General features: G+C 36.4%; 1 protein-coding gene across 6 annotated transcripts in view; it reads left to right on the top strand.

Moving 5' to 3' along the window:
* LOC140198874 (uncharacterized) overlaps nucleotides 1-8,841 on the top strand; it is a 52,587-nt gene extending 43,746 nt beyond the window's left edge. For 2 of the 6 annotated variants that reach the window (XM_072260052.1, XM_072260050.1), the window contains exons 8-12: nucleotides 749-865; nucleotides 6,187-6,334; nucleotides 7,438-7,506; nucleotides 7,764-7,879; nucleotides 8,631-8,841. In XM_072260052.1, coding sequence (XP_072116153.1) covers nucleotides 749-865; nucleotides 6,187-6,334; nucleotides 7,438-7,506; nucleotides 7,764-7,879; nucleotides 8,631-8,786 — 606 coding nt within the window. In that variant the 3' untranslated portion in view covers nucleotides 8,787-8,841. Of the gene's footprint in view, nucleotides 1-748; nucleotides 866-3,055; nucleotides 3,175-4,014; nucleotides 4,129-6,186; nucleotides 6,335-7,437; nucleotides 7,507-7,763; nucleotides 7,880-8,630 lie in introns of those variants that run through there. The other 4 variants (XM_072260056.1, XM_072260054.1, XM_072260053.1 and 1 more) reach the window with 4 other exon arrangements.
* Nucleotides 8,842-12,493: the final 3,652 nt, after the last annotated feature.

Raw genomic sequence — 12,493 nt, 5'->3', positions numbered from 1 at the left:
TGTAATGGATGAAGGTATAACCACTTAGCATTAAAATCTAGCTAATGTAAATTGATTCTCTCCAAGGAACAATTTTATGTGGAGCATAATCATTTTTAGTTTTTAATTTGGATAGCCCGTGTCCCATCTCCCAGATAATTCTTGCATACTCACATACTCAAAATGCTCTATTTGTTTATAGGAGCTTCTTTCTGTTTAAAACTGGATTAATTGTATTAATACTACCAGATTTGTTATTAAAATATTTGATTCAAATAACTGAATGTCTTTGTTAAGGGTGAATTCCAATTCAAGATACTCATATTTGAAGATGGTTTAGAAAAAATGACTATAGATAGATTTTGGGACATTGAACAAGTAAACCTCTTCAATCAGACAACAAGGCTGTGTATTTCACCTTCATGGTGATTTGTTGAAACAGGAACCATACCAATATTCAAGATCAGATTGGATAGCTGAATGGAGTAAAAACAATTGAAGGACTATAGGCTAGGTGGGAGATAAACGCAGCACAGATAGGTTGAGTCAAATTGATCGCCTCTGTGTTGGAATTTCTGTGCTAATCTTCCGTAGACTGGTGGGTCTGAGCAGCCTTTCTCAGTTGGAGTAAATGTAATATCGTTAGCCCTCTAGACTGACAACATATCAATAGATTTTGAATATTTATGTCAAGTTATTTTGATGTAATTGGATTTACACCAAGTATTCAATGGTTTAATGTGGTTTCAATATATTTTCTTTTTGTCAGATTGATGTGTGGGCTCAGGCAAACTCTCTGCCTGGTCAGTTCACAGGTAGTACTGGAGCACAAGTCTTGACCTATGAGGAATTAACACATAGTGGTCCTCAAGCCTGGATCAGGAAGGTAATGGACATAATTGCAGATATCTTTTTATTACCAGCTTTGAAGTAGAAAAGTCTACAACAGTTTAAGAGTGTGTTAAGGGTCAGTAAGGGCGAGGTCCAGAAGAAACTCTTATTGACATTGCCCACTTCAGTTTTCTCTTTAAAAAGCGTTGATTTCACTGAATTAATTTCTCTTCTCTAAGTGGCTGCTGATCTGAATCAAATCTTAAGTACTTGAAAAAGAAAAGTTCTTTCTGCCCATTTTATATTGATTGACATTCTGTATTAAATGGTGCTGTTTTTTACGTGCATCCTATATAGAATATCACCTACAGATAAAGCTCTCTGTAGAAATCTTTTGCTTTTTGTTGATTTCATTTGCTTTGCATGAGGTTATTCTGGCAAAAGTAGAAGAGGAAATAGCTGACTAATAGAGAAAATATGTTGTTATGAGTGGAAAGCTGCTCTCATAGTTTGCCTCAATTTTGAGACCTCTTGGACTGGGTTGAAGCACTTGGTTCCACTGCATTTGATTCTTGCAAGTATGCTAAGACACTTTACAAGACAAATGCTCTGATTTAAGACAGGCTGTGAAGAAATGGGTAATAAAATGAAAGACAGTGTATAAATGGTAAATGCATTTGAGTCCTGGATTAAATCTCTTAGTTCAATAGCCAGGATTTCTGAGGATTTTGGTAAGAATCTTTAGAAGGGAAAAGATGAAACTTGGCATATTACTTGTGATATTATTATTTACTGCTTCAAAATTGATATTAATCAGAACCATTAGGTTAAACTTAAAGGATTTTTAAAAGTTATGTTATCCTGGGCCATTCATAAAATTATAGGGTTTTAAAGCTCTCTTTAGCCTAACCAAATATTTTTTTACTTAAGTATCAGTAGGATACAATACTGGCAGCACAAGTCGCTTTCAGTCTAAACAAGACAGAAATAGTAAAAGGAAGTAATGCTTTGCATTTCTGTATTTCTTTTACAAAATGTTGAATAATTTATGGTTCATGTTTCGCTTCTGTCGTCAATTCATTTGAGGAAAAAAAACTAATGTCTGTTTCAGTTTATGTTCAGTGGTGTATCCAGTTCACAAACAAGAGATGCAGTTATGCAAAGAGAATTTAACTGAATTAGTCCAAATTCAAATTGGTATGAAACAATTGTTTCATATATCTTGTTTTAAGTATACCATGAATGCGTAAAAAAAACTTATGCCTTTTAAATTTATACCATTTGGCAGAATTCATTAGTGCATTTGATGGTCGTTGGAAATTGTCAAGGATTTTGTTTCCCTCCTAATCTTAACAAATTCTACTTTGAATTTCACGGTTCAACTCCTAGAAATATGTGAGGCTTGGTAATTTGTGCCTTGCCTGCTGCTGTCTTACCTCATTTGCATCACTTTCCTCTACTTTTGAATTCTGCATTTTTAATTCTTCCTCCACTTTCAGGATTCTACCTTGAGCAGTGTTAAGGGTTGGGTAAAATGGCAAGGATATCCCAAGCTGCTTTTTTCAATGTTTGTAAGGCTATCAAACATCCAGACAATCTCCTTGAAGTTTAAGGTCCTTCATTAAGGGCACTTTTCACCTTCCCATCCATCTCAGTAACCAGAACTGCAATGCTTTTTTGCCTGAAGTAGCTCCATAAACTAAAATCTAGTTAACAAGGATATCTGCTATCGCTATGCTTTGATAGTTAAATTCATAAGTTTTTTTCTCTATTAAGTTGTGGAGATTTAAGCTGACATGAACTCTTAATCACCCCTTGCCCTGAAAGTGCTTTGACTTTTTAAATACAAGCAGAAATCTCCCTCAATGTATTATGACAAATCTTATTTGTATATTTAGAAGGTTTCTGAACACTAAGTTTGTCTTTCTCAGGAACATTATATTGTAGGTGTTGCAAATAATTTTGAATAAAACTTATTGTTTTCTATACCCAAGTTTGATTGCAAAACATCTATGAGCAAGATTTTATGTCATTAGTAATTATATACTGGGTTAATGAATTCCAGACCTTGATAGTTGAAAATATGGAAAGAAAATACTTTGTAATAATTTCTTTGTTTTTAGATCTCTTTTCTGTGTAAGTTGTGTGCAGTCCATAACGTAGTGAAATTGGATTTGTGAACTGAATACATATTGAAAAATACTGAAACAGATGTTGATGATAAAAAAATTCTATCATTGCAAAGCAGGTACAAAAGCAGGACGGAACCCTGGGCGACATTGGCTGGGGTTTGTATCATTCTCTGCATGGTTGCCTCTTTCTTTTGTGAGGTTCCTGGAAAATCAGGGCAAGAAGGAAACAGAAGTAAGTAAAAACCATCCAGGTTTTTGGGAGGAGTCTCCTGGTATTCAACGTCCTTGGTTTATTTGAAGAGCTACTTTAAGCTGTTTTAGACAGTTTTTGCATGTGTTCCAATATGTTATTAAAGAAACAGTTTTAAAGTTTCAAATATCCTTCTTATTCATTGTAATGAAAACTTATTTAAATTTTATGGTTTGCTTTAATAAAAATAGTCACATATGTATGAAAACAGTTAAAAGGTTAATTACTAAACCTTTTTCTAAATAAATTAAATGATTCTTAATTTCAGTCCTTTAATGAGTTTTATCTTTTTATATATGGAGCTCTTGCAAAAGTTCTTTTAAATTTAAAAGCAATGACCTTATTGAAGTAAATTATATTTGCATGGTTTAACATTTTAATTAGATTTTGCTGTTTTACCTTTCCCTGTGCTGGAAATGATGGAAATGCCTATATGTAAATGTGTTTACTGTGGTGTAACACATTTGTCAGAGGTGGGCCTCAAAACCATTGTGGGGGGGGGGCTGCTTCTTTATGTTTGGAAAGGGGAGTTCATTAAAAGTTAATAATAGTTGCTTTCAGTGTAGCTGAAGTAAAAGCAACAGTACAGTACAGATATTAGATGGATAACTAATATCTTCTTGAGCAAGATAATTTTTAGTTATAGAATTCGGGGTATCATCTTGATATTCAAGGCAATGGGACATTATATCATCCCCCCTTAAATCTTTTAAGAACAATGAAACTTGATCAAACTTGTATTCTTTATAGAGTTGCAAGGTTTGCCTTATTACAGCACTTTAACTCTTATGCTAACCATTAAAATTGTACATCTGACTGCAGGATTACATTCCCTTTGAGGTATTAATTGTCCTTTACCTCTACAAGCTGGTAGGCAGAGGGGAAGGGCAAAGAAAGGTGATGGTTCATGATTGAGCTCTGAGCATCAGCTTCACGGTATGCAGATCATTTGCCAATTAAGTCCTTTTAGCTGTCTTGTTGTCATGGGCAACCTAACATAATGTCACATGTAGGAAATACTTCACACGTGTTCCATAGTATCAGCCTCTGCAGAATCCTTGCTCTCCATCTCAAATGTCTTCCTGTTATACAACATGTTACAGGCTATACCAGCCCTGTTATGATTATGCATCTCTGTACGAGATGTGAATAAATTCTGGAGTCTTGGATCAACAAATTTATGGATGACACTAAGATTTGGGGCATAGTGGACAATGAGGAAGGCTATCAAAGCTTGCAGCGTGACTGGACCAGCTGGAAAAATGGACTGATAAAATGACTGACGGAATTTAATGCAGACAAGTGTGAGGTGTTGCACTTTGGTAAGACAAACCAGGGTAGGACTTACACAATGAATGACAGGGCACAGAGGAGCGTGGTAGAATAAAGGGATCTGGGAGTACATATCCATAATTCCTTGAAAGTGGTGTCACAGGTAAATAGGATGGTAAAGAGAACTTCTGGCACAATGACCTTCATAAATCTGAGTACTAAGTGCAGGAGTTGGGGTTTTATGTTGAATTTGAGTAAGATGTCGGTGAGGCCAGATTTGGTGTCTTGTGTGCAGTTCTGGTCACCTTCCAACAGGAAAGACATCAGTAAGGTTGAAAGAATACAGAGAAAATTTACAAGGCTGTTGCTAGGATTTAAAGAACTGAGTTACATGGAAAGGTTGAACAGGTTAGAACTTTATTCCCCGGAGCGTGGGAGAATGAGAGGAGATTTCATGGAAGTATACAAAATAATGAGGTGTTCAGATACAGTAAATGAAAACAAGCTTTTTTTTTAGTGAGGTTGAGTGTGACTAGAACTAGAGGTCTGTCATTTAAGGGAAGCCTGAGAGGGGAGCCTCTTCACTTAGAGGGTGGTGAGAGCTGCCAGTGGAAGTAGTGGATGCTGGTTTCATTGCAACATTATAGAGAAGTTTGGATAAATACATGGATGGGAGAGTATTGTTCAGCTAGGGGTTGATGGGACTAGGGTGAATAACAGAGCATGGATTAGATGGGCCAAAGGGCCTTTTACTGTACCATTCTGCTTTATTACTCTATGGCTCTAAAAAAGTCCAGATATTCCTCACCAACACTTCTCAGGTTTGGAGCATTACAACTCACATCTGAGGATGAGTCTGAATCAGGAAGATTTGAGACAGGGATACCTGTTCCAAGCAATTTCAGACTCCACATTTTCCACCACCTGCAGCCTACACAGTGACTTTGCATATTTTAGACAATCTTATTTTCATATTTTATTTGGCCAATGAAAGACTTTTTTATTGTTACAAAGCATGTATTAGGCACTACACAAAATTCAAAATACTGACCGCCAAGGACTGACTGGCTGACTGACACGGGAACAGGCAGAGAATTGCGGGATATAGACTCTGTGCAGGCAGATGTGCAGTTTAATTTAGTATTTTGTGGTGAAGGGCATATTCTTTTCTATATAAGCTTAAATGAATCATTCCAACATCACTTAATACAATGAATTCACACTGTTACCAAATGTTCAGCTTTGCAGCTTTTATGATGCACTCTACTCAAGACCACTAATATCCAAAACTGTTCATTTTATACAAGTGCTGACCATGTTTCTTGCTCACATTAATTTGTCCCTTTTTGAGCTATCCTCTTATTGCTTGTTGACCTTCAGTTGTAAGCAATTCTGATCATTTGTTACCAAGTTTGCAGTCTCTTTTACTTTCATAATATTCCAAGTTAAATATTAAATTAATTTCATTCTGAGACCCACTCTGAGTAAACTCTCACCCACATTCCTTTCCAATTATGACTATGCTATGCACAGTCTTTTTGAAGCATGTTTCTTGAAAGCTCTTGTGACTTAAACAATGACTTAATTATTTACAATTGTAATTTGGATTTATATTTTAAGATGTATTATGTAATAATGCATTCCAGAAATTGCAAATTGTGTTGATCAGTGTAGCTGTAAAAGGCTACTTTGACCTCTGTCTACCTGTCTACTTACGAACAGGATCAGTTCCTGAAAGCTGCACCTTTAACTGGAGGAATGGGAGCACAATTGATGCAGAAAATGGGATGGAGAGAAGGAGAAGGGCTGGGGAAAAACAAAAATGGACCAGTAGAACCTATTGTTGTTGACTTCAAGACTGACCGTAAAGGTGAAGATGCTTTGTGGCTTTAGCTCATCAATATAGCATGGAGTAGCATTACAGCAACAACCATTCAACTAATGTTAATGTCGGTTTTCTATGTTAATCATCAAGATTGATGTCACTAGTGTGATAAATCAGGTGTGTGGTTTCCACAATGTTTATGTATTCAGAAAATAGATTGAAATATTTATGGTCAGTTTTGACTTAACGTGTGTTCCTAGTAGAGAGAGTATTGCATTGGAAACAATGAAATGAAACAAAGTGAGAGCAGTGGTTTAGGGTCAAGTGCGAAGTTGGGTAAAAATTGTGCATGTTGGTGGGGAGGGAGTGGATCAGCTGAAAAAGATTTGAGAAGCTATGCAATATGAACATAGCCCATCTCTGCTGGCCTCATCTCTTCTGGGCCGGCTCCCTACAACCCTTACTTCTTTAATCTTTCAAATATTTATTTCCATCTAATGATCTGTTTTCCTCCACCCTCCAGAGCAAAGAATTCAAGACTTCTGCTGTGCTATAAAATTTAGCTTACATGATCTGTCACAGCACTTTGTCAATTTCCTGTGCACCTCTCTCTAATTTTCTCAAGTTATTAACTATCCTGTTAGCTTCCTCCAGTTTAAAGCAATGACTACAATCCTGTTTATGCAATTTGGCAAGACACTGGTCCCAATGATTCTCCGATAAACCTCTTGGTGATTCCGTGCATAACTGGAGGACATTTCAAAATCTGGAATACAGTGCTAGGGAAGCAGTGAGAGCAAAAGGGGACTGGCTATCTTCTTGAAAGGGAAACAAGATGCCAGGCTATGAGGAAGGCAGGGGAATGGGTCTGGCTAGTTTGCTCTAGCATAATGATGGTACAGATTTGGTGGTCAAAATTTCCTCCTATATGCTGTAGCCTTTCTGCAACTTTATTCCAAGACAGATTTTCATCTCCAGCAAATCATTGTGAACATGGCCAGAGATTTGCTTCTTTTAATAAGCTTTCCATCATTTAGTAGGTGAAGACTTAGTGTTTCAAATGCTTGGTCATGATCTGATAAAATAATGGCATTTTTAACTTTATATCACAATGTTATTTATTTGTATCCAATATTTATGCCATTTAGGTCTGGTTGCAGAAGGAGAGAAAACACAGAAGAAATTTGGAAATTTCCCCATAATGAAGGACTTGTCAGGTACAAATACATAGCCACAGTGTCATTCATAAAATCTTTATATTTTGCTGCTGACTTTAGGTAGTAGCTCCTCAACCAGAATATTACAAACTATCAACAATTTTCTTAATAACACTTTTACAAACACTTTTTTTTGTTTCCTTGGATGGTTATAAAAACCTTTTGGATTTAAGTTAGTTATTGCTTTAACTACAAATTGTTAAATTTTGGTTGCCTGCATTTTATGACAAATTGTTATTACTTTGTTTAATCCTTAGGAAAACACCCAGTTTCTGCTTTGATAGAAATTTGTAACAAGAGAAAATGGCCACCACCTAAATTTTTGATGGTTTGTGACAGTGGCCCAGATCACTGTAAACATTTTCTTTTCAAGGTGAGGAAAGTCATTATTTAATTCCTAAGGTCATTATTAGCAATATTTTCTGAAGCACATTAATTTGTTATTTACACAACAAAACTAACAGTTGTAAGATTCAATCTGGATTGGGCAGTAGATTCCAAGTAATGATGTAATAACATTTCATCTGGGCAGGATTAGCAATCTGGAGAATCTTAGAAATAGTATGCCTTTCAACTGTTTTGACCCTTGTACATTTTAGCAACAAGGTTTAATCAAAATTAAATACAAATTCTAAAGTACACAACTTTATATAGCAGTATTCAGGAAGGGCCAAATAAAATTAAATGTAGTAACATCAGTATGAAAGTTGGAATGGTGAAAGTCAGAGCTGGCAAAGGAAATTAAAGGTCTTATTATTTTTGTGATTTTCTCAAATGTGTTTTCCTATAGTATATAAAAATAAGTTCCATTGTATTAAAATGTGCTTGTAAATGAAGATGTAATGATTTTTCCATTTTCATGACATGAACAGAATAGAATTAACATATTTGATCTGAGGTAGGTGGTGAGCAAAGATGAAGCAACGTTAAACTAGACACTAAGATTTGGACTGTATATAAATCTTTATTAAATTTTGCCATGTGTAAACAACTGCATCCTTGCAACCATATGTTAGCGTAAATGTTTTATGTAGCTAAACATTCAATATTCTGAAATAAATTGAAAAATATGGTGAGCCTATGACTATTGCATTTACGGAGGATGATATACATTTTTGTGACAGGTAATGATCAATGGCACAGAGTACAAACCCAGCCTTGCTAGTCCCAATAAGAAGCATGCAAAAGCCTCAGCAGCCACCATTGCTCTACAGGCCATAGGACTTGTTCCAAAAGAAGGTGCTACTTCAGCCACAAGTTCTAAGGATGACCCTCCATAAATTATTTTGCACTACTTTGAAAATTGTTCAGCAATTTTGTAAATAAAGTTTTATTATACTAGCAATTACTTGATGATTATTTTGAAAGCAACTTTTTCATGCACTGTTAAATGGTTTTAACGATGGTATCTGGTTCCTACTCAGGCAGAGTCATTCTGGGCCTAGCCCCCTGCCCATATTCCCTATCCATCTGAACTTTTTCTTGGAGAGTTGGACATGCATATGTAGCTCAGAGCGGGCTTCAGGCACTTAGCCGGAGGCTCCATCTCGACTGTCTCAAGAGCTTGCCAGTTTTCAAAAGCTTAAGTATTTTGAAATGCCTAATATCAAAATATTTAAATGAGTAAAATTTTAAAACACTAGAAGAAAAAACACTAGGCATTAACTTGACTTTCTCAGATGTTACCAGTTGCCTTGTATACAGGCACTCACTGTTACTGTCATGAAGCAGGGCACTATAATCAAAGTACACCTAACCTGTTGCAGTTCAGCTTCTGGGTTTAACAGAATATCAGACAACTAGCAATCCAGTAATCTGAGATACTGAGTTGCAAATGATAGGTAGAGGTCCCCCTTTCAACCTGCCTGTACAGGTCGACCTTCTATAATCTGGCACCACTGGGACATGAGGAGTTCCTGATTAGCAAAAATGCCGAATTACAAAAGGATCACATTAAGCAATAGCTAAGCGCCTCATCATACCTTTAAAATATCATGTAAATCAGTACAAGTTAGATAATAATGAAATGTAGATATTAAATGAGTAGCAAGTGAAATTTTAATAGTAATGTACTGTAATGGCACAGATAAAATAAAGGGTACAGGTAAATGTACAAGAATTAACTATTATAGAAAAGTAGAGCACTTCCGCTTCTAAAGTGAGACGTTTAATATACCTTCAGGCAAAGTTACATGTCTGCAAGTGTGGGGTTGTCAGGATCATCAACATCTTCATCTTGAAAAACGAGTGAAGCAGCAGGAACTGGTGCTGAAACTGGCACAAGTTTCTTCAACAAACTGCTGCTGCTTCCTTGTCTGCTGAATGTTTTTCACCACACACTGCAGGAAACTGTAAGCTATGACACTGCTTGAGCTGATGAAGCCAGCCTTCACTATAGTCACACTCATAATCTAGTCCTAATTCTTCATGAAACTTTTGTTTGTTCCTTCACCATATCTCCAGATAGTTCAACACCTTCACTTACACGAAGATTAAACCACGTTATCAGCACTTTATCTAGTTCCGAACTTCTTCCGTCTTTCATTGTTTTTCTTATGCACAGCTGTTTCTTTGAGCCACTACCAGCAAAAAAAAAAATGTAGTTTTTCTTTGTTTCTTTATATTGTACACTGTGGAAGAGCCAATGTTGTAACACTCACAGAAGCTTTTCACCGATACACCACTGTCCAGTTTTTTCCAAGAGTTCAACCTTATCTTTAATGGATAATGTGCGGTGTTTTTGCTTCACAGCATGAGGTGCATTTCCTTTACTCACTGGGGCCATAATAGAGCCAATGATATTAATAAATGCAGGAAAACAAGGAGGAATCGCCTGTCTGTGCTTACAAGAGCGCGCCAACACGTGAACAGATCTAGCGCAACCAAAACAATGCGCAGATTGGTACGGTAGCCTGGGAAATTTGAAATTACAGTTGCGCAGGAAATTTGAAATCAGTGCCAGATTATAGAAGGAACTGGATTACAGGTAGTCGGATTAGTGAAGGTCGACTGTACCTGTAAATATAATGTTGGCCAAAATTAAGAGTACATAGACATTCAGTAGGTTTGCTTTTCTGTAAAATGGAATCAGATTTAGAATCAGGTTTATCAGCATGTGACATGAAATTTGTTAAATTAGCAGCAGTTCAATGCAGTACATAATCTAGCACAGAAAAAATAATAAGAAAATCAATTATATTGAATGGGTTTTAAAAAACGTGCAAGAACAGATACTGTATATTAAAAAAAAAAGGTAGTGTCCAAAGATTCAATGTCCATTTAGGAATTGGATGGCAGAGGGGAAGAAGCTATTCTTAAATCGCTGAGTGTGTGCCTTCAGGCTTCTGTACCTTCTACCTGATGGTAACAGTGAGAAAAGGGTATGCCCTGGATGCTGGACATCTTTAATAATGGATGCTGCTTTTCTGAGACACCGCTCCCTAAAGATTTCCTGAGTACTTTGTAGGCTAGTACCCAAGATGGAGCTGACTAGATTTACAACCTTCTGCAGCTTCTTTCGGTCCTGTGCAGTAGCCCCTCCATACCAGACAGTGAAGCAGCCTATCAGAATGCTCTCCACGGTAAAACTATAGGAGTTTTTGAGTGTATTTGTTGACATGCCAAATCTCTTCGAACTCCTAATGAAGTATAGCCGCTAACTTGCCTTCTGTATAACTACATCAATATTTTGGGACCAGGTTAGATCCTCAGAGATCTTAACACCCAGGAAGCTGCTCGCTCTCTCCACTTCTGATCCCTCTATGAGGATTGGTATGTGTTCCTTCATCTTACCCTTCCCGAAGGGTCTTCGCTTATTCTTCCAACATTACGAAACTAACCTTGACTGATACAGGTGATTTTTTTTGTCAGCTTGATCTTTCTTTGAATGCTTCTGAAGTTGCACTAGTTTTGATCAGCCTTCATAAAGAGGTTGAGCACAGTTGACTGGCTACAGTCATGGGCACCATAATCCAAGATAGAAGTCTTAAACTTTGAGATAGAGTACACACAATGGGAAAACATTTACCGTAAAGAACTACACACACAAAATGCTGGATGAACTCAGCAGGCCAGGAAGCATCTTTTCCATAGGTTTTCCATTGATGCTGCCCGGCCTGCTGAGTTCCTCCAACATTTTGTGTGTTTTGCACAGATTTCAAGCTTCTGCAGATTTTCTCTTGTTAGTGTTCCCAAAAGAACTACTGGAAGGGCTGGTATTTGTGAAATCAACGGCCTTAGCTCATGAGAAATATTGCATCTAATTATATAGTGGTAGTGAAAAAATGTTAGAACTATTGTTGCACAGGACTAGGATTCATAAAATTATCATTCAATGAATACAAATGATATATCAGACCCTGAATTGTCTGAAGCTTGACTGGCATTTTAACTTCACACATAATGAATGCACAGCAAGTTACCATTTAAGATGTGGATTGTATTTAGAAATTGAAGTTTTTTTTAATATAAACTGGACTGACCTACTGCTGACAACTGTCATCTCTCAGCTTTTACTAGCTTTTTCGAAGTTATCAAATGTACACAATATACAACTGAGACTTATCTTCTTACAGGCAGCTACAAAACAAAGAAACCCAAAAGAATCTATTAAAATACTGTCAAACACCGAATGTGTGAAAACAGTCATGTAAACAATACAAGGAAAACAAACAACACTCAATGTTTTAAAATCTAATACAGTCCAAGCTCAGCCTCCAATGTATGCTTGACCTTTGTCAACTAAAAGCTGGAAATTGAAATAATGGTTTGATTTCTACTTTTCAATTAGATAGTGCGTAACATTTGGATGACAAGAATAAGTTGAGAAAGTGCCTATGCTTGTCTGATTAAAGAAAAGACTCAAACAAAGCTTAATTTGAATATTTAATAATAAATAGTCAATTAAGCACTTTAAATGCAGCTGAAAAGGCACTGGATCCAGCAAGTGGAATAACAATATTTGCCCAATGTTGAATATAGATTGTTC

Source organism: Mobula birostris, chromosome 6, assembly GCF_030028105.1.
Source record: "Mobula birostris isolate sMobBir1 chromosome 6, sMobBir1.hap1, whole genome shotgun sequence".
NCBI lineage: Eukaryota > Metazoa > Chordata > Chondrichthyes > Myliobatiformes > Myliobatidae > Mobula > Mobula birostris.
Note: the sequence above shows the minus strand (reverse complement) of the source record. Positions and strands in the feature narration are given on the sequence as shown.